At 45.2% G+C, this 27,345-nt stretch overlaps 1 protein-coding gene across 1 annotated transcript in view; it reads left to right on the forward strand.

Moving 5' to 3' along the window:
- The window catches only part of PKD2L2 (polycystin 2 like 2, transient receptor potential cation channel), a 1,478,337-nt gene that overhangs the window by 399,186 nt on the left and 1,051,806 nt on the right, over positions 1 to 27,345 (forward strand). Inside the window, exon 4 of the mRNA XM_085615012.1 lies at positions 18,348 to 18,598. Coding sequence (XP_085471138.1) covers positions 18,348 to 18,598 — 251 coding nt within the window. The remainder of the gene's footprint in view (positions 1 to 18,347; positions 18,599 to 27,345) is intronic.

Raw genomic sequence — 27,345 nt, forward strand, 5'->3', positions numbered from 1 at the left:
CTGCAAGATTGCTGACACTGGTGCATGTTGTTTGGAGCACAGGGCCTGATTGGGAGTTGGCTTCAAGTTCAATTCCATGCATCAGTGTCACCCATCTTGCTAGTCCACTTGCCCTTACTGTGAGGTAGACATAGGCCCAGAGGAGTTATCTGGGCTGGGTGGGAGGAGGAGTATTTGGAAAGGCTACAACTCCCATCCGGCCCTGTCCTACATACACCTTCCCACCCAGCCCAAACCGGCCTGCATGAACTATGCTTTCCTCCAAAGGGGTTTAAAATGGACTATTAAACTGTCTGACAGTGGTGTCTGTTGTCTGACTTGACTAAAACTCCCATCAAGGGCTTCCGCTTCAAACACCATACAGCAGTGTCAGCACTCTTGCTAGTATATTTACACTAACTCTCAGGAAAGCAGACTTCCAGGTGAGCTTTCTGTACTGTGTGGGAGGAGGAGTGTTTGCTGTCACTACAACTCCCATCAGGCCTGGGCCCACACACACCTTCCTACCTATCAATGTGATGGCAAGATTGCTGACACTGGGGACTGGTGGTTGGAGCACAAAACCTAGCTGTGAGTTTGGAAGAAGCATATACATGGTAATATTTTTAAGCCTTTTGATTCTCATTGCAGGTATGTGGTTTATCTATGACAGACACATCACATGCTTATTGATTATAGTTATATTTTTTTTAAACTAAAAACTGTCATTTATTAAATAGGGTCCTTTACAGAAATGTCTGTAGAGGTGTAATTGCTACCTTTAGGGGAATGTGGATTAGCTATTTACCAGCCTCTGGTCCTTCTGTGAGTCCATAGATGCTCTCCAGCGGAAGGATGGCACACACATTCTTCTCCCGGGAAGTGAAGTGCAGAGGTGGTGCAGGAGGTCCTCCACCAGTCCCTTGTGCGTTTGCATGTTCTAGTGCTAACAGTTTTTTTGACCCTCCCTCTGACCTCATACAACCTTCTTGTGATATCCTGCAGTGAGTGCAGGACATATGCTTCAGCGTTAACCTTGTGGACTATTCTGTCCCTCATCCTATTATTCTGGGTGAGGGGGATCTGTTGGACTAGAGTAACAAATAAATGTTGCTCTACTGTGATGATTTCATCTACAAGCAGTATCAAAGCCTTGTCTGTGAAACGAGGCTGCATCCTCTGGGGCATTGTGAGGGTGAATATAAAATTGAGGGTGTTTGAAACAAGGTATTCAACAAAAAAGGGATCAGTGCTAGTTGTGTGGTGGATGAAGTGTGTGCAAGGCAGAGAGCAGGGAATGAAGACAGACTCCTCTCTGGCTGGCAGCAGTAGTATGTGAGCAGGGGATCATGGTCATTTTTTTGCTCTTTTTGTATGTGGATTGGTGGGCGTACCTAATATTTGAATGTTTTTATTTGGCGTTGCCTACGCTTGTTGTTGTGACTGATTTTGGCATTTTACACTTGCCATGTGCAACACAAACCGACACGGTTTCGAAACCGCGTTGGATGCATCGTAATCTGTTCGGTGGGTTAACTGAGTCTTGTTCGTAAGCGTAATGCCTATGTAATGGCCTTTCTAGCCGACTTGGTCAGTTCGTACTTTTTACGACCGACGCGGTCAGACGGAATGGTTTCCGACCAACTCAGAGTTTTACATGCTATGCATCGTAATACAGCGGTTGGAGAGATCGCGGTCGGAATATTTCCGAGGACGAGTCGGTCAGACGGTCTTTCCGACACACATCGTAATGAGGCCCTAAATCGTAATTGCGGCCATTTAATTACTAACATTCCAACAGCCAGCCAATCACAGTGCTTGCAAGAGCTGCTCGCTCCTGCGAGAGCGTAAAGGCTCACTGGGAAAAACAGGCCTCTCGACCAATCACAGGGCTCTGTTTTTGATTGTCTGCTTTCGCTGGAGGCTCGCGGGACTCTAGCAAGCCCAAATGCCAAAAATAATTGTATATTTTTGGATTTGGGCTTGCTAGAGACCCGCGAGCCTCCAGCAAAAGCAGAAAATCAAAAACAGAGCCCTGTGATTGGTCGAGAGGCCTGTTTGTCCCAGTGAGCCTTCACGCTCTCGCTGGAGCGAGAGGCTCCTGCTGAGTCCTGCAAAGCGCTATGATTGGCTAAACATATTTAATAACCTACAAAACTAAAAAATGTGCAGTTTCAAATAAAATGTAAACAATAAATACATATGAGAATTAATAAAGGATTGAATTCAATAACCAATTTAAAATTAAAAAATGATATACATTATAAAAATACTCTCTATTAATATATAGAGAGTTTTTATAATTTATCATATTTTTTTATTTCTATTGAATTAAACCATTAATTAACTCTATGTCAGGACTGGAGGCAAGGATTATGCCTTATTTCTTCACTTTATTTCCATTAGCAGCATGAAGGTAAACAAAGACTACGTTTCCCATGAACCATAGGGAAAAAGTTGTAAAGAAACAACATGGTAACAACCACCATTCCCTTTAAGGTGCGCGCGCGCACCTTCCCTGACGTCCGCGCGCACTGCCGGATGTGGAGCGCGCACAACGCAACCACGACGTCCCGCAGGAGAGAGGCAGAGGCGCCGCCGCTTTAAGAAGCGGGCGGCGCGAAAAGCAGGCACTTTTACACTAGTGCCGGAGAGGAGTCGTCAAGAGTGCAGGTAAGGGGGCTTGTGGGGGCATGGGGGCTTGAGGGCTTGTGGGCTTGTGGAGGCTTGGCGGGGGCTTGGGGTGGCTTGGGGTGGCTTGTGGCGGCTTGGGGGGGCTCGGGGGCGTGTGGCAGCAGAGCGCGGGGTTGATTGTGGCCTTTTGTTTACGTATTGATGGTAATCAGAGCCCGTGACCATCTCCGCGCTTTACTAACAAAAGAGTAGAGTCAGTTTAAAAACACAGCGTGTACCAAAGTACACGCTGTGTTTTTAAACTGGCTCTACTCTTTTGTTAGTAAAGCGCGGTGCGGGGACGATTGTGGCCTCTTGTTTAAGTATTGATGGTAATCACAGCCCGTGAAGGGGCTCTGATTATCATCAATACTTAAACAAAAGGCCACTATCGTCCCCGCACCGCGCTTTACTAACAAAAGAGTAAAGCCAGTTTAAAAACACAGCGTGTACTTTCAGAAAGTACACGCTGTATTTTGAAACTGGCTCTACTCTTTTTGTTAGTAAAGCGCGGTGCGGGGACTATTTCATGCATGAACTTTGGGCTGAACTTTGGGGCCAGAGTTCGAGCCTCGAGGTCGCGTCCACATCCTGTGATTGTGGGCAAATCACTTAATCTCCCTGTGCCTGAATATGTAATGTAAAGACGGTGCTCATTTAAAGCGCTCCAATACCTTCGGGTCGAGTTTGCGCTATCTAAAAGATGCAAAAAAAAAAGTAGTGGGACAGTAACAGAAAGTAAGTGGGGGCGGAGGGGTAGACGGACAAATGGGGAGGTATAGGGCAGGTTTCAATTATCTAATGTAGCACAGAGGGTTAATATGCCTGCTGCACAGAACCATAACATGTATTTTACAAAAACAGTATTTTATGTGCATAGGTCAGTTGGTTACTGCTTTTGTCATATAGATTATTTTGTTACTCTGCAGCTCATAAGAGACAATCATAATCTATCACAGTGACCTATAAACTGTCATCAAAGATCTGCTTACACATTGCATGGTACAAATTAGTAACTTATGTTTTTCCCTGTCTTTCATTATCCTGATGCTGCTAAAGGGGTTTATTTGGGTGGAAATACATTTTTATTGTTAAAGTCAATGCTAACCACTGTGTTATCTTCCGAATCCTGAATTTGTGCTTTTCCAGAAAAGCACTCTTTAAAAATGCCTACCAGTATGAATGACATGTGACTCCTACACCTTGTAGTCCCCTTTGTATGTAGCATTTTCTCTACACTGATTTACACACATGCTTCATTGTCTCTGTGTGTGTGATGTAAAGTGCTCTGACATCCTACAATGGTATGAGACAGTGGTTCCCAAACTGGGGTCCACGGACCCCCAGGGGTCCGTGACACATTCCCAGGGGGGTCCGCAGGCAGCAGTTTTAAAAGCAATGCAAAGTTCCTTGTATAAACAGCAGTTTTTGGGCAGCAATAAAAGGGTCAAGATAACTCCAGTGATTAATGTACCTGCTGCAGAGAGATAGGGGGTTTGTCCAGTGGCAGCTTTGAGTCCTCTCAGGAAGCCCATATGGTTAATATGCCTGCTGCAAAAAATGTCTACCACGCATTAAAAAAAAAAAACAATATTTTGTTTTGTGCATAGCTCAGTCAGTTCCTGCTCTTGTTACAGAGACTCTTTTGTTATTATGCAGTTCACAAGTTCCAATCGCATTTAGCACAGTGAGCTATGAACTGACATCAAAGAGCAGCAAGCAAACTGCATGGTACAAGTTAGTAAGTTATGCTTTTTCCCAGTCTTTCATTAACCCGATTCTGCTAAAAAGGTTTGTTTGGGTAGAATTAAATCCTTATTATTAAAGTCAATGCTAACCCCTGTGTTATGTTCTGAATCCTGAGTTTGTGCTCTCCAGACCAGTATGGATGACTTGTGAATCCTACACCTTGTAGTCCCCTTTGCCTTATGTAACATTTTCTAGTCACTGATTTACAGACGTATGATTCATTGTCTCTGTATGTGTGTGATGTAAAGTGCTCTGACACCCTACAGTGGTATGAAAGGTGCTATAAAACAAATTAAATACATGTGACAGTGGGGCTTTGGAGAGATGAGAGGCACTGTTGGAGATTAGTAGTGAGGGAATCAATGAAGATTGACAAAAGATTGTTGTATGCTGGTGCATAGTAAGGTCATTATTTCAATTCAATATATAATGACAAATGTGTTGTAAAATGCACAATTTCCCCCCAAATTTTCTTGGGGGAGAGGCCTCCATTGCCCCCTTTGTAGTGGTCAGACTCACTTGCTGCGCACTGTATAGGGACTAGTCTGCCAACATTTGCCAGAGCAGCTTTAAGTTTCCAATCCAGCCTTGGCAGGAGCAGGAGCCCCAGGCTGTGAAATAAAACCAAACAATGGAAAGTTAGTCGCGAGATGCAGCACCAACCTTCCCATTAGGATTTTTCTATTTTTGAAAATATTTTAATATAAAAATACTAAAATCTTTAGTAATTTAAGCCTAGTCTTTGTTTGATGCACACACGTGTGTGTTTTTTTTCGAATTAGTTTTAATGTTTGACATTTAAATCATACAAATTGCCTGGGGGTCCCTGGCTGCCAGTAGTGACTCAATGGGGGTCCTCAGGAGTGAAAAGTTTGGGAACCACTGGTATGGGAGATGCTATAAAACAAATGAAATACATGTGACAGAGGAATGAGAGGCACCGTTGAAGGGTGATATTAAGGGAATCCCCAATTTGGAAACTGCCCTTAAGACACTTATTGTGGCACTGTATGTGTGAAAATGCACCATCTTTTCACTTTTTAAAGTAAACGTTCTGAGTGACATTTGGTGCCGCGGACACGCGCGGTCTAGCTCCTGGCGCACATAGCCATGGTTGCAACGCACAGAGACCCTCCACTGCCGCACACAGAGGAAAGAAATTAGAGGGAACATTGGTAACAACCAATCAGGAACAAGTATCAATGTCCAATCAGGGACGAGTGAGCCCAACATAGTCCCTTGCTAGTGTCCCTTCTTCCTCTTTCTTCACTGCTTCACAGCTAGATAAGTACTCTTCAGTCTTTTTTACTGTCTAATACTTGACTGCGTTAATCTGGTGTTACTGCTAGTTTATGATATTGTTTGCTATTGATATTTTGATATATTGGTATATTGTTTGCTTTTGATATTGTCAACGTGCTCTGTTGATTGCGCTCCCTCAGCGTTTCTGTGAGGGTGTTCCCACCCGCTCCGTTTGGCTCTTCAAGTTCAGAGCTCAGATGCGGTTCGAGTTTCCCCCTCGGGGTTGCGTTGACTGACACGGTTCGTTTCGTTTCAGGGACGCCGCGGGGTTGAGGGTTTCCTAATACCTACGTGGCGAGTTGCTGGCTTTGGCTCTGCAGACCTCCCGCCGCTAGGCACGGGAGGAGAAAGTGGCCGCTTATGTGGCAGAACACATCCGTCGGCCTTTGGAAAAGGAGGCCCACAACTGCCTACAGGCAGAGTGCCCCCGCCCTTCCTTGGAGGGGAAGGTAGCCCTCACCCCTGAGATTGACCCTAGAATGTCCACCTTCCTCCAAAAATGTATACGTGATCCTAAAAAAGGGATCCATAGGTCCTGGAGAGCTTGCCAGGACAAGCTCCTGGACACCCTCGTGCCAGCTACCAAAATTCTGGCTATGGCAGAGGAGGCCAAGGAATCAGGCTCCATTATTTCCCCTGAAACCCTCTCCAATTGGGCTCAAATGGTTGTCATTTACTAGGGCAATGCGAATTGTGCCCTCTCCACAGAGCGCCGCAGGTCCCTCCTCATAAAGAACGACCCCAAGTTAGGAGACCTGGCGGATTCTGAGGCAGGTGCCGTGTCTCAAGGGGGTCTGTTTAGCGAGCCTTTTGTGAAGGAGCTCGGCAAGTTTGTGAATACCTTCACGTCTCTCGACAGGGCTCAGTCTACTATTAGGAAAGTTTTTCCCCGTATTTTTCGCGGGGCCGGCCGAGGCAGGGGGCGCTCGGCCAGTCGAGGTCACCAGCAGGGTAACCAGAGACGCTCCGGTCAGTCTCAGGATCAGTCCCGATTCAGGAATTTCTACCCCATGAGAGGACGTAGGGGCAAAGGAAGAGCATTCCGAGGAGGATCCACTGCCGCAAACTCCGGTGAGTGTTCACCTTTCTTCCCCATTAAAGCTAGGGGGGCGGTTGGCAAGTTGCTACCAGGCTTGGTTGTCTCTCACGCACGATTCATGGGTTCTCCAAACAGTGCAAGGGTTTCATATAGAGTTCATGGGGTCCCCGGTTCAACGCACCAAACCCCGGCCCATCCAGTTTTCAACTCCAGATGCAGCCCTGGTGGACGAGGAAGTCGCATCCCTACTTCACCAGGGCGCCATCTCCCCCGCTTTCCGTCATCCAGGAGGGTTTTTAAGCAACATTTTCTTGGTGGACAAGTCAGACGGCGGCAAGAGGCCTGTCATAAATCTAAGCGAGTTCAACAAATGGCTAGTGTACCGCCATTTCAAAATGGAGGGAATTCATCTCCTTTGGGATGTTCTGCGCCCCCACGGCTGGATGGTCCGTCTGGACCTAAAGGATGCCTATTTGGTGATCTCAATTTTTCCCCCGCACAGGAGGTTTCTTCAGTTTGCCTGGATGCACCACTTTTACGAGTTTACTTCCCTCCCGCTCGGCCTCTCTTCGGCAACTTGGTGCTTCACCAAGGTCCTCAACCCTGTGGTGGAGTTTTTGAGAGCAAGAGGGGTCAGGATGATCGTGTATTTGGACGATCTCCTTTTGATGGCTTCATGCCCACTCCAGCTGGAATCTCAGCTTCAGATGGCAGTGGACCTCCTTCAGGACCTTGGTTTTGTAATCAACGAGAGCAAGTCTCTCTTACAGCCGACCCAGTCACTTACCTTCTTGGGGTTCGTAATCGACTCAACGACGTCCACACTCAGTCTGCCGGGCCGGAAAATTTCCAAGATCAGACACGAGTTGCGTTGTGTTCTTTCCAGACAGAAGGTCTCCCTCCATCAGCTTGCCCGGGTAGTGGGTCTCCTGTCAGCTTCCATTCAAGCTATCTTCCCGGGTCCTCTGCATTACAGGGCCTTGTAGCGCCTCAAGGCGTACTTCCTCCGCAAAGGGTTCCCTTACTATCACAAGGTATCCCAGACTCCCGAAGTGAATGCCGAGATCCAATGGTAGTTGGACCATATGGAGGCCTGGAACGGTCGGGCGATCTTTGGCTCAGCTCCGGATCTGGTGATCGAGTCAGACGCCAGCAGAATGGGCTGGGGTGCACGTTGCGAGGATTTGTCCATTTTGGCGGGCTCGTTTGCCGTACAGTGTTGGACGAGAGACTTGGTGCAGTCGTGTGTTCTGCTGAAGATGGACATCTCCGCAGTCCGGTATATAAACCTTCTGAAGGATACATCTGCCAGTGGATTCCTCACCTTGTGAATATCCCCTGCGCCAGCAACATTCGGAAACTTTTGTAGCGCTCCACGCCGACGAGGACGACGTCACAGAGGCATGGCTCCACTCGCGGCTCCGCTGACGTAACTGGATCCATAAGAAGACCTCGTCGGCGTCGAGGGATGCCCTTGCTGCCGCAAGATGAGTACAAAAGCTTTGAAGGAAAGAGAGACCAAGTTGTTTATTGTCAGAATGAAAAAGGAGAAGAGAGGTCGAAGACGATCCAGATCGAGGTCGGCGTCGAAGTCGACGTCGGGGCATGCTTCGAAGTCCAAGAAGCACAAAAAGAAGAAGAGGCATGGTTCTCGACATCGTTCGGATAGAGAAGCGGCTCCGAGATCGACCTCACCTTCTCGACGTCGTAAGGACTTTGTGTTTCCTTCTCCTGTCTCTGTTCCTGCCTCTCCTATTGGCCTGACCTCGCCTGCGGCTTCACCGGAGCATTCTCCGGCTCCAGCTCCATCTCCGACGCTGGCTCATTCTCTGGCTCCAGTTGAGGAAGATCCGGCTCCTGATGAGTCTTCGACTCCGCTGGCTCCACCGTCGGCGCCGATCGGCCCGAGTCCGGTTTTGCCTCAGTCTGAGCCATATCCTCCCTTTCCAGGCCCGGGTCAAGATCCAACACATTATTTAAATGCGATGTATGGGGTCTTCACTAGAGCGATGTACCCCTCTGGAGCGCCTTCAGGTCCCATGGGTCCAGTGGCTTTCAACTTGGGGGTTCCTCAAGCCTACGCTCAGGCTCCTTTTATGCCTTTTTTCCCGGCAACACCCTCTTGGCATTTCCCGGCGCTGAGGACATCGACGCCGCTTCCATCTTCACCGGCTCCGGCTCGACCTCGTTCAACTCCGGCTGCTCCTCTTGATCCGGGTTTGACGCCGGCGGAGTCGGTTATGGGGCCACCGACGCCTGTTGTGAGGATTAGATCCAGGAGAGAAGCTCAAAGAGTCCTGGAAGAACACAGGTACCATGTTGAGGAGATGGAAGAGGGTGAGCTCATGGAGTCTGATGATTTGTTTGAGGAGTTGAAAGAAGCTAGTGGCTTGGATTTGTCACCAGAGTGGGAGATTACTCCTCCAGCTGATACTCCTTCTAAAGATGTGGCTCCCTACCACTCGGTTATTAAAAAAGCAGCGGAGCTTTTGGATCTGCAGCTACCATCTGCTGAGTTCAAGCCAAACATCCTCACAGAGGTTTTGCATTCTCCCTCCTCTGTGTCAGAACCCTTGCTTCCATTTAATGACGCCATAATTGAACCGGTCATGGAGGTATGGCGTAAGCCCTTTTCAGCTCCTGCGGTCTCTAAAACTGTGGCTAGAAGATACAGGGCGGCTCCAGGGGACCCAGACTTTCTTACTTCTCCGGAGAGTCTGGTGGTTCGAGATGCTTGTTCTAAAAGATCTTCAGATGCCTTTCCTCGGGTCCCTAGTGACAGGGATGCTAAAAAACTTGACCAATCTGCCAAGAAAGTCTTCTCTGCCAGTATGGCCTTAAAATCGACAAATGCCACCTGTCTTTTGGGCCGATATATCCATGCTCTTATGGATTCAGCGAAACAACTGGCCCCTAAGTTGTCAGAGGAGACAGAACTTTAATGAGGTGCTATCAGACACTCAGGCGGCTGCACGTCAGGTTATCCAGAGTGGCCTGGATACTGCAGACTCTGTCGCTAGAATTATGGGCTCTTCTGTTGCCACAAGGAGGAGTGCGTGGCTGAAGTCATCTGAGTTCTCCCCTGATGTGCAGGCAACTCTTCTGGACTTGCCTTTTGACGGCTCTGGGCTTTTTGGTAAAAAGGCTGATGCTGCATTGGAGAGATTTAAAGAAAGCAAAGCCACGGCCAAATCTCTGGGTCTGCAGACACAACCTAGGGGTTCTTTTAGGAGGTACAGAGGCTTTGGAAGATCGTCCTGCCCCAGCAGCAGCAGCAACAACAGCAACAGAACACCCTGTATAAGAGCTACAGGGGCAGAATCAGAGGTCGTGCTCGAGGTCGGCAGTTCTCCTCCTCCTCTTCCTCCGTCCCTCCCACCACTGCAAAGCAGCCCTAGATCCACCATTCTGGACCATGTTGGTCCTGTGGGGGGCCGGCTTACCCATTTTCTACAAGATTGGGAATCGGTTACTACAGACCTTTGGGTTCTAGATCTTGTAGAAAATGGGTACGCCCTTCCCTTTCGGGAATTTCCTCCGAATTACTCTCCTTGCCAAGGTGCTTGCTCAGAGGACCATCTTCTTCTCCTGCAGGAGGAGGTCCTAACGTTACTAAAAAAGGTGCGATAGTCGTGGTTCCAGAGCAAGAAAGGGGTCAGGGATGCTACTCCCGGTATTTCCTGATTCCGAAGAAGGATGGTAGGCTGCGTCCAATCCTGGACCTCAGGATCTTGAATATTTTTCTGAAGCAAGAGAAGTTCAAGATGCTTACCCTTGCGCAGGTTCTTCAAGCGCTGCAACAGGAGGATTGGATGGTGTCCATCGACTTGCAGGATGTGTATTTCCACATCCCCATCCCCATCCTGAAGTCGCACTGGAAGTATCTCCGTTTTACGGTAGGGTCACAACATTATCAGTTTGCGGTCCTTCTCTTTGGTCTTACTACTGCACCTCAAGTCTTCACCAAGGTGATGGCAGTGGTGGCAGCCCATCTCAGAAGGTCGGGGATTCCAGTTTTCCCCTATCTGGACGACTGGCTGATCAAAGCGGAGTCGCCAGAGAAGGTGCTTCATCATCTGAGATTTACAACCCAGTTGTTGTACAAATAGGGTTTCTCGATAAACTTGCCCAAATTTCACCTGGTGCCCTCTCAGCGTAACTTGTTCATAGGGGCGGTACTGGACACTACTGTGTGTCGGGCATTCCCACCTCCACAAAGGATTCTCGACATACAGGAAATGATTCCCTTGTTTTACAAAGGAGCAGTCGTTCCAGTCCTGAAGGTCCTTCGTCTGCTCGGTCTGTTTGCTTCCTGCATTCTGTTGGTCAACCATGCACGCTGGCACATGAGGGCCCTCCAGTGGTGCCTCCGCAGGCAGTGGTATCAGCACAAGGGAGATCTCAGGGAGTCTGTGAGGATCTCCAGAGAAGCTGCAGCGGATTTGTCTTGGTGAAGAGTGGAGGGAAATCTGTCTCAAGGAAAGCCTTTCCATCTTCCTCCATCGGTGGCCATAGTGATGCATCCACTTTAGGGTGGGGTGCTCATCTGGCGGATCTGGAGATCAAGGGTCTTTGGTCTCCAGAGGAAAGGTTGTTTCACATCAACCTTTTGGAATTGCGGGCGATACGTTTGGCACTCAAGGCTTTCCTCCCTTTCCTTCGCGGTCAGTCGGTTCAAGTCTTTTTTTTTTTTAATTTATTTTTTATTGAGAGTTCAAATATAACAATACAGAAAAACTGAAAGCAAAATACCGTTGAAAACCAATTAATACAGTATGAGAAAAGGAATACTAACAATATTCTTACAAATTGTCATTTTAACATTTAAATTATAAAGTGCAGGATTATATAAGAGCAATCAATCAATCGACTGTCATTAATAATCAAAAGATATTGATAGAATGAAAACAGAATGAAACATTTAAATACAGTGGACGTCTTCTCAGTTAATATTACAGAACTAATTTATAAAGTGCCACGTGCGAAGTCCAGACGAACACACTAGACGATGTTCTCGCAAAAGTATAAATCTTATAAAGTAATAGCAAGACAAATTTTTAAGAATCGAACACACTCCAATTTTTATCATATTTTTTGAGAGCCCCTGATCTAAGAGAGTACTTTCTTTCCCTACCCTGGATTTGAAGTAGTTTTGACTTCCATGCCTGGAAGGATAGAACAAGATCTGTTTTCCAGGACTGTAATATGAGGGATTTAGCTATTAAAGAAGCTATAAAGAGGGACTCATCATATTGGGTGTGGATAGGAGAGCAGCCTAGAAGGGGAATTAGGTCATCAAATACAATATTAGTTTTAAGAATAATTGAAATATATTTTTCTATTTCCTTCCATAAAACCTGGATTTTTGGGCACTCCCAGACAATGTGTTTCCAAGTGCCTTTTTCATCGCACCGGAAGCATTTGTTGGCTACTTGGGGGAAAATATTATGTAAGAAGGACGGGGTTCTATATATTAACCATTTGTTGAAAAATTGCATACGTTTAAAATTTGCTCCGTGAAAAATGGTTTTATTGAATTTATTTATTTTGTCCCATACCTGATGATTGATTGTAATATTTTCCCTCTTTTTCCATCTTTCAGTAAACTTGCTGTAAGGGTCCTGGGCCTTGCTTTCTTTTAAAATTTTAACCCAGATACTCATTTTCTTTTGAATTTTATTATTAAAAATAGTGGAAATATTTTCTTTATTGAATACATTTGCTATATTGAGTTCTCTGAGTTTTAGATTTATTCTAATAAAGGACCAGTTCAGCATTAAGTGCGAATGAGTTAACTGGCTGTGGATTTCGTCCCAAGATTTCCATCTATTTCCCAGGAGGAAATCTTCAATTTTCTCAAAACCATTCTCCTTCCAAAGAGTTAATATATTTTGGTCCAAACAGCAAGCATCTCCCAAGCTAAGATTTATTAAACTTGTCTTATTGCTAAGAATGGGCAAGTCATAAAATTTGCGTTTTCACCTTGAAGATCCACTGAAGGGATTTATAGCGAACTTTTTTGGGATCTTTCGTGGCTCTAACCGATCGTAGATTTTCAATTCAAGCAACATCCTTTTCATAAAAAAATTATCTGTGTCAAGAGAGTCTAAAAATAAAAACCTGTGACTATAATGTGCAAAAGATGCGAAATAGTATTCTCTGAAATTTGGAAGGGACAGTCTTGACGGACAACACTACCGCGATGTGGTATGTCAACAAGCAGGGAGGAGTGGGATCGCATTGTCTCTGCAGAGAGGCTCTGCGTCTCTGGCCCTGGGCTCAGGATCAACAGATTTGTATGATGGCAAATCATCTGGCCGGAGTTCTGAACGTGCGTGCAGACAGTCTCAGTCGGCAGTTCTCCGCCGACCACGAGTGCAGGCTCCATACGGAGGTGGTTCGTCACGTCTTTCGGACGTGGGGAACTCCTCGGGTGGACCTGTTTGCCACTCACGAACGCTCACTACCCGTCATTCTGCAGTCTCCAGTTTCCGACGCAGGGAGAGTTGGGGGACGCGTTTCAGTTGAGGTGGAGCTCACAACTCCTTTACGCGTTTCCTCCCATACCCTTGATTCCTCGGGTTCTGAGGAAGATTCGTCAAGACCGGGCCCAAGTCATATTGATCGCCCCGGATTGGCCAAGAAGGGTGTGGTATACAGATCTTCTCCACCTCTCCTCTTGCCCTCTGCTCCGTCTTCCTCTGAGGGTAGACCTCCTCTCGCAGTCGGAGGGGCAGGTTCTACACCCCCACCTCCAGAGCTTACACCTTCATGCCTGGAGATTGAACGGGGCATCCTGAATTCTTTTTCTCTTCCGCCTGACGTGGTAGACGTTATTTTGTCTGCCAGACTTCATTCCACCAAATCTGTCTATTCTTATAGGTGGTCTAAATTTGTTCTTTGGTGTGGAGAGAAGTCTATTGATCCTTTGAGGGCTTGTTTATCCAACATCCTTCAGTTTGCTCTTTCTCTTGCTCAGCAAGGCTTTGCTGTAGCTACTGTGAAGGGATATCTATCGGCTTTATCGGCTTTCCTTTACTTACCAGATCAGCCGTCATTGTTTAAGTCACCTATTGTTTTACGATTCCTTAAGGGCCTTACCAATAAGTTTACGCCTATTCCTTTTATTGTGCCTCAATGGGACTTAAATCTTGTCTTAACTTACCTGATGGGTTCTCCTTTTGAGCCTTTGCACAAGTGTCCCTTAAGGCTGTTATCTTTTAAAACGGTTTTTCTCGTTGCCATTACCTCGGCAAGGAGGGTAATTGAGCTTCAAGCTCTGAGTTCAAAACCCCCGTTTTTGACCATTCATGCTGATAGAATGGTACTCAGGACCAGGGCTGCTTTTCTGCCTAAGGTGGTAACTCCTTTCCATCTGGGGCAATCCATTACCATTCCTACCTTCTATCCTCCCCCTCACCCTTCCAAGGAGGAGGAGCGGCTTCATCGCTTGGACCCTAAGAGGGCGGTGAGCTTCTACCTCGACAGGACTAAGGACTTTCGAGTGGACGACCAGCTCTTCGTGGGCTTTGTTGGCTGCAGGAAAGGCAGAGCGGTGCACAAGCGCACCCTTTCCAGATGGATTATCTTGTGCATCAAGATATGTTACTGTTTGGCCGGTAAGGAGCCTCCAGAGGGTATAAGGGCTCATTGTACTAGGGCTAAGTCTTCTACTTCTGCCTTATCTAGAGGCGTTCCTGTGGAGGACATTTGTAGGGCGGCAACTTGGGCCTCCCTCCACACGCATTACTGCTTGGATTCCGAGGTGAGGAGGGACGGACACTTTGCTCGTTCCGTCCTTCAGGACTTTCTGGTATAGAAGGGTGGACACCCTCCTCCGGGAGTGGGACTGCTGTGGGAATCTTTTCACAAGGTGAGGAATCCACTGGCAGATGTTTCCATCAGAAGAACAAGTTACTTACCTTCGGTAACGCTTTTTCTGGTGGATACAGTATCTGCCTGTGGATTCCTCACTGACCCACCCGCCTCCCCGTTGTACACCCTTGTATACCTACAATACTGATGATGTTTCAAAATGTTATTTGTTACTGTGAAAGGCAGTGTGTTATTTCTTTTGCCTTCCTATATTATCTTCACACTGTGTGTGTTGTTTTGTATATTATGTACTGTGTATACTGTATATATATTGCTGTCAGTCCGTCCGTGTGCCTCGAAGGCACAGAAAAAAGGGCGGAACTGATGTCATCACGCCAACGAGGTCTTCTTATGGATCCAGTGAAGTCAGCGGAGCCGCGAGCGGAGCCGTGCCTCTATGACGCCGTCCTCGTCGGCGTGGAGAGCTACAAAAGTTTCTGAATGTTGCTGGCGCAGGGGATATTCACAAGGTGAGGAATCCAGAGGCAGATACTGTAGCCACCAGAAAAAGCGTTACCGAAGGTAAGTAACTTGTTCATCTGGAAGGCACCAGGTCCAAAGCCCTCTCAGATCTGGCGGCAAGTTTCTGGCAGTATTGCCTAGACAGCCAGATATCAGTCACAGCCGAGTACCTTTCCGGGTCGGGACAATTTGGAGGCGGATTTCCAATCACGCCGCTTCCGGGATTCCAGCATGTGGATGTTGGACCGGTCCATCTTTGCGATTTTGAACGGCCACTGGGGTCCGTTCTTAACGGATCTGTTGGCGTCCCAACTGGACCATCAGACGCCTCGGTTTTTCAGTTGGAGGCGGACCCCTTGGCAGCAGCCACAGATGCTTTTCTCCAGGACTGGAGCCTGGAACAGGTATACGCATTTCCCCCATTCGCGATGATCTACCGCTCTTTGGCTCAGATTCGCAGGCAGGCGGCGGAGCTGGTGATGATTACCCCCCTGTGGAGGTCGCAAGTTTGGTTTCCAGTTCCTCTGGAACTTTCTTGGGATTTTCCAATCCTACTCCCCCAGTATCCCACTCGTCTCACGAATCTCGAGGGGAATCCTCACCCGCTGGTGTCAGCGGGTTCTCTGTTTCTCATGGCGTGGCGGATTTCCGGGGCAGATGGGAAACCCGAGGTCTTTCGCGAGCGGCTGAGAGTCTCATTTCCAAGGCTTGGGCGGACAGTACAGTCAAGAGATACAAGTCCGCGTGGATCAGATGGGCCCGTTGGTGTCTGCGGCGGGGTTACGATCCCTTGGTCGCAGACGTTGTTCATGTGGTGAATTTTTTGGCACAACTAGCTTCAGATGGGTTTGCATATCGGTTCATCAATACTTTCAGGTCCGCTATTTCATCGGGCCATGTTCCGGTTAATGGAACTCCTATAGGTGAGCATCCCCTGGTTTGCAAGCTGCTTCGGGCGTGAGGCTTTCCTTGCCTCCGGAACCTCGCTATTCCTCCCTTTGGGACGTGAATCAGGTTCTCAACCTTTTTCTTTCCTGGCAGTCTAACAGGATTCTCTCTACGAAGGAGCTTTCGGCAAAGTTGGCTATGCTCCTCTGTCTAGTATCTTGCAGGCGGGTCTCGGATGTCCGGGCCCTGGATATTTCCAGGAGGATGTTCACCCATGAGGGGGTCACCTTCACTCTACTGCGTCGCACTAAATGCCATACTAGGGTTATTTCATACCCGGCATTTCCTGACTTGCCGAAGTTATGTGTTGTCAGATGTCTCAAGGCATATGAAGAAATGACGGAGGAGAACGTCAACTCCTCATTGCGCTCCGGAAACCCTTTAAAGCAGTTTCCTCACCCACGATCGCCAGATGGGTTCGTTGGGTGATGCAAGAAGCTGGCATAAGTCTTCGGGACTTTGGAGCACATTCTGCTCGTGGAGCGATAGCCTCAAAGGTGTTTGGCTTGGGCGCACGCCTAGAAGATATCCTTAATGCTGCCGATTGGTCTTCAGACTCTACTTTTAAGAGGTTCTACTTTAAACCAGTTCTGAATATGGCTCAACTGGTTGTGGGCAAGCTTTGAACAAGCATAATCCTCGCCTCCAGTCCTGACATAGAATGAAAAATGTCCTCGCTAACGTAATAGAAAGTTTCAATTCTATTAAGGACTCGGAGGCGAGGATTATCCGGCCTTTTGCTCCAGGAGGAGATCCCTCCCCGTACTGCAGTAAGTAGCTGTTTTCAAGTTGTGGTTGTCACTTGGCTGAATTGTGTGACCTGCTTTGCTCTGTAACACGTTTTGGATGTGTTTTCCCTGGGTAATATGTCCCTGTTATTTACAGGTTCTGACGCCCAGAAACAGGATGTCTGAAGAATGCGGAACAGCTGTCGTCGTGCTCCGAAAGAGGAAGAAGGGACACTATCAAGGGACTATGTTGGGCTCACTCGCCCCTGATTGGACATTGATACTTGTTCCTGATTGGTTGTTACCATGTTGTTTCTCTACTACTTTTTCCCTATGGTTCATGGAAAACGTAGTCTTTGTTTACCTCCATGCTGCTAATGGAAATAAAGTGAAGAAAGAAGGCATAATCCTCGCCTCCGAGTCCTTAATAGAATTGAAACTTTCCGTTACGAAAGCTAGGAAATTTTTCATTCTCATACCTATTTATTGTTTACATTTTACTTGAAGTTGTAAATTTTTTAGTTTCGTAGGTTATTAAATGTGTTTAGTTTTCAGCATTTTTCAACTAATGTTTTAAAGTTATTTTTAAGTTATTCAAAGTTACTTGTAAATGTATATCGATATTTTTGTCTTGTGGTCTATCTTATGGAACTCTTATTTGGAGTTAGTAAGTATGTAGTCAGTGTTTGTCCTCAATATTTTTCCCACATTAGTTTTGTATTGCTGTCATTTTAACCTCGTTATCATGACATAGAAGAATAAAAGGAAATTGTGTAGCTTCCCTTCCTCTTGGCCTCATTCCAGTTATTCTGATTTCATTATTTCCACTATGAGCCAATTGTATTTTTCAATGATCTGTGAGTCTGATTCCGGGTTTAACAATCCCATTCGTGTTAACGTGTAATATGTTTGCGTTTTCGAGAAAACTAGAGATTTATGGAATGCTTGAATTAATCTCTGCCTCTAGTCATTAAACAGGGACACATTACAATTTATTGTGTTTTTTGATGACATGTGGCTACAGCAACCAACCTTCTGCAGACCATTTCAATATTATATTAAGAAAACTCAACTTTTTAGTGTGCGTTAACATAGATTTTGTGGCTATAAATCAAAACATTTACTATTTCTTAGTATACACAAGCATCGGTTTTGTGTGTGTCAATGTTCCTAAGAAAGGAACATAAAAGTGCTAATATTTTGCAATAACCTTGATTGTATCCAAATCATTACTATTACTTTTGCGCAGATGGGATTTATTATTACAATTTGAATTTGATGTGGATTGACTTCTTCCATATGAATCCTCCGTGCCGTTTACATGTATTTGTTTTATTTAGCTTTAAGTACTTAAATGTATGTGACTGTCCAACTCTTAGTAACCGACAACTGTTAACTCCTACTCTTTCCAAAAATGAAAAGTGTTCAAAACTAGGCAGAAATGTATATTAATTATAACATTTTTCTGGAATTATTCAAAATAAGAATTACTTTATAAAATCCTGAAACAACTAAAAATGTTATTTGTCGTTTTTTGAGAATTCAGATGAGCACATTACGTGGCTAACTCTGACTAACTCTGTCCCATGTAGTTCGCTGAAGGACCTCTTCTGAATGGCTTATTTTGGAAGACCTGGTACAACAACCAGACAATGTCCCTCAATGAAAGTTATATCTACTATGAGAACATACTTTTGGGAGTAGCGCAGATTCGTCAAGTGAAAGTTCGTGGCAATACATGCCGTGTGCACCCCTTTTTTCAATACAATATTATGGATTGTTTTCATACATATTTTTCAACATACGAAGACCAAGACGCATTTGGTTCTGAAAAAGGATCAGAGTAAGTGCACTATTGCTGAAAATACTTGTTGACCTAAAAACATTGGGAAATGTCTTTCATATCCTGTTTGAATGCGGTTTATCATCATGCCATGCATCTGTGTGCAATGAACACTTGTGATCGCCTTTCTTATATTTATATGACTGTTGTGTATTATGAACTGCCTGACTTTATCAAAAATAATAAAACTGGTGGTACAAAAAATACCTGTTGGCAATAAATATCAGAATGAAGTTCAATTTAATTTTCAACTTGGGTCCGCTCATTTTTAGGTCTCGCTGAGCCCAGCCCATGCGCTGGCTCGGAGAGACATTTTGTATGTGGGCTTTTCAAAGTGCTGCTGGCTGGCCTAATGCTTGAGGTCACGCGATTGTGCACACGCGCAGCCGGCCGCCAGCAGCACTTTGAAAACTCGTGCGTCATCGCGATCACTTTCGCTTTCAGAGCGATCGCAATCACGATGACGCACGCGCACACACAACTCCCGCTTCTCCCCCTCCCCCACCACATATTGCGTCTCCGGCCGCTCGCGCGCCGCCAACGCTTGGTAATGAAGTGCACGTAAGCCTTACTTGATGCTTTTAGAGTCAGGCACACAGGAGCCGATGCCTTTCGCCACTGCAACTTCTGATTGTCGGCTGCTTAGTTCTCCGTGATCCAGAGAGCTCTCTTACGTTGCTACCTCCAAGGCCGCCGGTGCAAGGGTACGAATATTTCGGCCTCCCTTCGATGCAGTGCCTCTATGCGGGGCTATGTCGTCGAATGAAGCCAAGGGCAGGCTAGACCAGTAGAGGACAGAGCGGTTCGGCCCAATTTACCACCTCGCGATCCCAGCAAGCTGCAGAAAGTGCTGTGAAGTTCGGACCCTCAGCGCCACCATAAGGGCAGGAACATTCTTTGTATTTATCGGCGCCTTTCTCCTTGCTCTCCGGTAAGTGATTAAACTCGCTTGCGGCAGTGTTGCATTCTACAGCAGGGGTAGTTCCGGAACTGTGCTCTCCAGTGGCGGAGTCAATCCGTCCTCTTCCTTTCCCCCTCAGAATCATTCTCAAGTAAGTCCTTATAGACTTGTGACTTCTAGTGCGTTGTCTGTCGTATGCCTTGCCAGCACTGAAACTATTCCTTGTCAATTTCAGAGTTGGTCCCCCCATCGGCATTGGAATCACATCACACCGCTGGCTGCCCTCCATCCCAGCCAGCCACATAAGTGAATCGGCCTATGCGGTACATGCAGCCCCACTGTACCTCTCCACATTGGTTTTTTCAAACAACTCCTGTTTCTCATTATAGGCAATTAATGCCTCCTGACAAAAATAACGAGATCAATCACCAGAGTTCCGCTGACATTTGCTCTCCACTCGTGAGCGATCACCCTCTTCAACATGTGTGCTAAAAATCTCTATCCTCCTACGTTCCTAAAGGGTCTGTTCCGTCTCATTAAACAAATCCACCGCCCTGGACCCATTAACCGGCATCCTGCGCGCACCTGGGGTTCCTCCCCCCTTTTGCTCCCCCACTGGTTACAAATAAAGGACTTCAACGTAGACACCAATTGTGTGACAATGATCAATCCTCCTTTCCACTTCACAAGTAGATTACTTGTTTAATATTAAGCGGGCAACATGGGGTCACTCTTTCTGACCCCTTTCTTTCCTTTCTCTAGAGATATTTAGTGCTCACCACCTGTCCTGATGATTATCTCGACTGAATGAGATGGAAAGCGCCGTCGACCTACCTAAACTCCTCCTTTCATTATATAAAATACTTATAAAAGGAGTGTAGTATTTTTTAATTTAATTTTTAATGTTTTTCACTCACTTGAGCACTTATATATCCCCTTTTTTTCTGAACACTGGATCATTATAACTTTTAAAAATAATGAAAAAAAGTTGAAATGTTGCAATAAAAAAATAATTGCATCTAAATCATTTTCTGATGTCCTGCACCATACTTACCTTGCTAACTAAACTATTTGATTTGGGTTCTAAATGTAATTCTCAGTAATATATATAAAATAGAGAAGTTTCAACGATAACTTGTATAGGACTCACTGTCCTCAGTGAACCATTGTTTCTCGCATACCTATGCATATATGGCCATTTATATAGCAGCGTTTAATCAAGCAAACAAACTTTACCAACCATTGTTTGTGTTTATATGAATTTCAACTTAATTACAATTAATTAACAAGCATTGGCATATCCAATTGGTCTCGCTTTTGGGACCTTATAAGTATTTAGTGATGCAGCACAATATCCTTGGTGCGTCAACATCAACTGTTGCATGCCTAAACACTTATAAGGTCCCAAAGGCGAGACCTATTGGCTATGCCAATGCTTGTTAATGGTTCTTCCTAAACCAGTGGAGGCAAGTGATCTTTGGAAGCGGCTGGGCGTGATATTTGCCCTGAATTCCAGTGAGCGTAGCAAGCAAACCTGAGTCATCTGTAGAGGATTAGAGAAACTTTAAAAACAATAGGGTTAGAGTAGTGTATTTAAAGCACAATTTTTGTGTGAATTTACTAAAAATCATAAACGCCTTAAGCTCTGAAAAGGCACTGACAAAATATTCTTAGTACTTTCCTGATGTACCAATACAGGCTTCCCAGGAAAGGAATTGCTATGGCATTCCCCTTTATGGTAAGTGTTATCCCAAGCCTTTGCCAGCTTTTTATCTTGAATAGAATTACATAATATATGCCAGTGCCAAATTTTACCATGCATGCTGACCGTGTCATGGGTTCTCTTTATGATGTAAAAACTGTTGTCAGGGTCAGCATTTTCTCATGGGTGCCTCACTTCCACCATATAGCATCATAGACCCCACCCTTATGCCAAGAATTGCCTTCAGTAATTCAGCAGCAGCACCAACCATCATGGAGCAGGTTATATGTCTGTGGTTAAAGCCGGGCGGGGATAGATCGGACCCAGCGGCATACTGACCGCTGACAATGATTAACACGGATATAAAAATGGTGTGTAAACTCCTTGCCAACCTGCTGAGCCCTGTAATGAAAGGCCTGATACACGAAGATTAGTGCGGTTTCATCCCGGGGCGCAGCACAGAGATAAACCTAAGAAGACTTATGCATGTTCTTTGTGAGGTGGAGGCAATGGGCGAGGAAATGGCGTTGGTCGCAATCAAAATAGAAAAATAATTTTATACTGACGTCTAATGACTGACTTGACGTCTTTCATTCCATGAGTTTTGGTCAGCACTTTAGGGCGTGGATCCGTTTACTCTACACATGCCCTAGTGCCAGAGTCCGGGTGGGAAGGTGTCATTCAGCCAATTGGGATTTGGGGTAAGAGACCAAACAGGGTTGCCTCCCTGTTGCCACTATTGTTTGCTCTGGAATTGGAGCCCATGGCTATTCGCGCCTGACAGGTGATACATGAATGGGGCATATAGCTGGGTCGTACTAGGCACATACTGTCATTGTATGTGAACGATGCTCTGTTCTATCTCAGGGCCCGGTAAAAACTTTAGCTCCAAATTTCTTATGTCAGACCTTGTTTCATCAATACATTCGCCCTAGCTTTCTCATGCATATGTTTCTCAATAAAAAAAAAATTGTATTTGCTCATCAGTGGCAGATTAACATCAGAACAAGGAATTCTATCCCTAAGCAATGCAAATGGTAAAAAAAACAGTCGTAGAGTGCGATGTCAAATGATAACTCCACATTTTTTCTCTCCGAATATGTTTAACATTATTCCTACATGAACACGCTGCTTGTACGCTTTCACTAATGATGCAATTACACCTTCCCACTAATCAATTGGATTTGGGAGAATATAATGATAGGCATTTGTGAGTGATGTAACGAACGAATTGGGAAAACCATCTCAGTAAAACATTTACACAAAAATACTACAACAGTTCCTGTGTTGGGATCATCTACAAACTTCCATACAATCCATTTAGAATAGTAATCCACAATTGCAATAATGCATGTCTGTGAGTTCTTCAACTAGTGGAACGGACCAGGAAAGTCAATACCCATCAGTTTCCATATCTTTTTAGGATACAACACAGTATGCAGTGGGGTAGAATTAATTCTTAAAGTGTTGTCAAAATTGCAACAGACAGAGCATTTCTTGACAGTAGGACTGATCATGGCATCCATGTAGGGCCACCAAAACCTAGCCCTAACCGGTTTCTTAGAATTGGTTTAACCTATGTGTCCTTTATGTGCCACTGCAATAATTTTAGGTCTGATGTTAGTGGGAAGCACACATTTATCACCTCTCATAACAAAATTATTTTCAAGAGATAATTCATCCTTAACTTTCCAAAACACTTGTAATTCACCAGGTTCTGTACTTTCCCTTTGCCATTTACTGACCATTAATTATTTGACAGGCAAAAGTGTGGTATCATTATTCATGGCTTCATCTCACCCTTTTTCAGAAATGTCCTCAGATTCAAGAATATCAAACATTTGCCACAATACACTGATGTCCCATTTTGCTGGAGGTTTCACACAGTAGCCGAGATAAACAATCAGCTATTGAATTTTAGTTACCAGAGATAAATTGTGTGTCAAAAGTGTATTCATATAACTTGGATAACATGTGAATCAACCTAGAAGTAGCCATGCCTGTGCCATTGCATGACAATAAAGAATCTAAAGGTGTGTGATCTTTCCTAATATGTTTACCCCATAAGTATGTTTTGAAATGTTCAACAGCCCACATACAACCTGGAGCTTCTCTTTAAATTGTGGAGGGACGTTTTTCAGCTTAAGAGTTTTTGAAGCATATGCAGTGGTGGGTTCCCAATTTTTTTTACAGGCGGACTTTTGTGAAAGACCAGCACCTAATCCAACACAACCGGTATCTCCCGTAACATTAGAAAATCCATCCTCTGAAAAATGAGTAAGTGCTGGCACCAAAAGAATTCATTTTTTGACTCTTAAAATCTCGAGTTAAAGTTTCAGACCAGATAAGATAAACTTACTGTTTTTCTTTAGCAAATTCCGCGTTTCAACGGTATGTGAAGAAAAATCAACCATAAATCTAGAGTAACATTCACATAAGCCTAAACAGATAATTGTTCTTTAGATTTGGGTATGGGAACATCCATGACGGCTTTGAGAAGCCCATCTCTAGGACTAATTCCTTTAGAAGAAATAAAATTATCCAAATATTAAACTTCACTTGAAATCGATGCAGAAGGACTGCCGTAACTCTGCCGAATGAAAAATTGCTTTTAACAACGTTTTTAAGATACGGTACTTAACCCTTGCACTTTGCACATTGTAAATTTTTACTTACTGACCCCGGTCCGTTATGGCAAGTGCCGATTGCACGGAGGGTGTTTGAAGGGTTCAGGCTCCTGCCACACTTCCCGTTTTATTAGCCAGTTCCGGTGGTGAGCGTGCTAGTTGCTCACACCCTATTTAAACTGATGGCAGAACGGACGCGCAGCGGGCGTGCGCCGAAGGCAAGACCGTCTGCGCCCGGACGGGTCCAGGGGCCACGAATTCTGGCCAAAATTCTACAAAATCCCCAAAACCTATTCTGCTATACTTCTGAACAACTATTGGAACATCGTGGCTCCTCCCATCCCGGCTGTATTCTACTTCAGCCCAAGGAGGATACCACTAGCTGCCCCTGTTGTAATTTCACATTTTGTAAAACACTCTCTAGAAAACAGAGCAGTTTATCTTATGATACTGCTTTTTGTTCACAAGCCACCCGCTTGTCCCTAGGTAATATTCTTCCTAACAAGGTTTTCTCTTTCTGGAATATCAATTGTCGCTTTCTCCCAAAACATAAAGCAGATCTATTTGATCCCCTAAGCAATGAACATCCGGATGCCATTTTTCTAACTGAAACGTGGTTGCATATGAGCTCAGGGCCAGACGTGGCAGCCGCTTTACCCACTAATTATGCCATAGCTAGGAAAGACAGAGACCTTGGAAGGGGAGGTGGCATTGCTGTAATTTTTAACAAATCCTACACATGTAAAATGGAACATCTACCCTTTACGGGATGTGAGGCAGCCTTATTTAAACTTACCTTGACCCCATAATTTACATTCTCTGGCGTTCTTGTGTATCGGACACCCGGACCATCAGGCCCCTGGGCGTCATCTCTCCCGGATCTAATCACTCCCTATCTTCTAAAGGTGGACAATTTTACCATTCTAGGTGATTTTAATCTTCACCATGAAAACCCTGAATGTTCAATCAGACCTTGCAGCTATGAATTTGCTACTCTGTAATAACGGCCCAACGCATACAACAGGTCACTTTCTTGACCCCATATTTTCTAACCTATCCTGTGTTCATTGCTTTCCTGCCCTCCCTCTATGCTGGTTCGACCATTATGCAGTTAAATTTCAATGCTCAGTTCCAGTGAATTCGATCAAAACTGCACCTGGAATCAAACCTAACTCCAGGAAATGGGATATATTAGATATGAATGTTTTTAATAAGCGTTTATCAGATAGTGTCCCAACGATAGATCAAATATCAATCACCTCCTTGGCGACCACACATAACTGGATTCTTAATGCCATTGATCACTGTCTTCCACTTACTACAAAAAAATCTTATGAACTTTGAAAGATTATCAAGCCAGATGTAAATCTACTCGGTCGGAGTATGTTTCCTCCACTATTTCCAATACGAAGAATTGTTCACGCACCCTATTCACAATGGTAAAAAACTTAGCTGGCTCTGACACACAGTCCACATCTCCTATTTTAGATGAATCACAATGTGACAATCTTGCCAACTTTTTTGTTACCAAAGTGGAACAAATACATTCTTCACTGGGCAAAACCCAGTTAACGGCCTCTCCACCATTGACCTCTGCATCTGGATTTACCAGCATGGCTGAATCTACCAAACTCGAATCCTGGTTGCCTTTGGATATTAACTCTTTTAAAAATATCCTAGGCAGCCTTAAATCAGGCTCCCCTTGTGACCTCCTTCCTGCCTACACACTACAACAGCTTGAATTACCATCCTTGATGCTAATCATAGAGCTACTTAATGCTTCTATACAAGAGGCGATTGTTTCGGCTGACTGGAAACATGCCATGGTCCTTCCCCTCTTGAAGAAAGCTAATGCCGATCCTGCCCAGCCATCAAATTTCAGGACTATTTCCTTGCTCCCTATTTGCTCAAAAATGTTGAAAAAGCACAACTCACCCAGTTTACTGAATTCTCCAGCTTTTTACATCCTTCTCAATCTGGCTTCAGAACCAGTTTTTCCACTGAGACAGCCCTCCTTGGAGTCACTGAAATGATATGACCACGCCTGGACACTGGGGACACAGTGGCCCTCATATAGCTCGATCTGAGCGCGGCGTTTGACACGGTATCTCGCACCGTATTAATCAAATCCCTGCAGTCCCTTGGCCTTTCTGGTCCTGCATTTGGTTGGCTTTCATCCTTTCTCGCCAAGCGGACATTTCAAGTCTTTTCATCTAAGGCTACTTCCAAAACTTACTTTTCCCCGCACGGGGTACCCCAGGGCTCCATCCTAAGCCCCTCCTGTTTAATATTTATGTTAAACCTCTGACAGTGATTGCAGAGGAGGCTGGGCTGTCCCTTTTTTCTTACGCGGATGACACACAAATCATCTTCTCCCTTACTACGGAGAAGTCACCTGCACCATCGGTTCTTCAGGCCGGTTTGAGTAACATTGCATCTTGGATGCAAGCCAACTTACTCAAACTTAATGGAGAAAAAACCGAGGTCCTGATTCTGGGCAAAAATAAAGATCTCTGGGGCCCCCAGCTCTGGCCTATCGAAATGGGTACCCTTCCCCAGCCCACCCATCAAGTCCGCAATTTAGGTTTTTATCATCGATGACAAATTATCGATGAAACAGCAGGCGGAGAGGTTGCAGCCACCTGTTTTACCATTCTGAAATGGTTGAAAAAAATCATCTGGATGCTCCCCAGTCATACCCAAAAAACTGTTGCCAAGGCGCTTATTACCGCCAGACTGGACTACGGGAACATCCTCTTTTTGGGGGCTAATAAGGATGTAATACGGAAGCTTCAGGTGGTTCAAAACTCAGCTGCAAGATTGCTCTGCCAGATTCCTAAAACATCTTCCACCTCTAGTGCCCTGAGAGATCTGCATTGGCTTAGGATCGAAAGCCGTACCAAGTTTAAAGCCTTGGCATATATGTTCAACATCAAGGCTGGGACAGCCCCCCCAATATCTGCAAAATCTCGTTCATCCCTACCAACCCTCGCGTTCGTTACGCTCTTCTACCCAGGGAAAATTCTCAATTCCCAGAGTCAAGCTCACGAGGACTGGGGGTCGCTCGTTTTCCTACTTGGGTCCTTCCCTGTGGAACTCTCTCCCCATAACACTTCGCAGTGAAACAACATATGCAAACTTTCGTAAACTTTGAAAAACTTGGTTGTTTAATCAGTAATTTTTCATCTCTGCTGCTTCTGTTTCTTCAGGCCGACGCTGGGAAACCCTTGATGGGTAGCTTTGCGCCTTACAAAACTAACCTAACTTAACATAACATATCATCCTGGAAAGCTGGTTCTCCTTCCAGACTTCCAAATAAGGAATCCATTGAGACCCTTACGTGAGCAGTGGCGCTTTAAAATAACCCTGATTGATTGATTAATCTCTGGAATGCAGAAGCTAATTCAAATGGCATACATAAGTAACAACATGTCTTAAAAGGTGTTACAAAGTAAAAAGATGTTTGCAATTTTTAGTTAATTCAATCTGATTATACACTGCCTTGGGATCTAAGGTT

The sequence above is a fragment of the Triturus cristatus genome, chromosome 7, assembly GCF_964204655.1.
Source record: "Triturus cristatus chromosome 7, aTriCri1.1, whole genome shotgun sequence".
Taxonomy (NCBI): domain Eukaryota; kingdom Metazoa; phylum Chordata; class Amphibia; order Caudata; family Salamandridae; genus Triturus; species Triturus cristatus.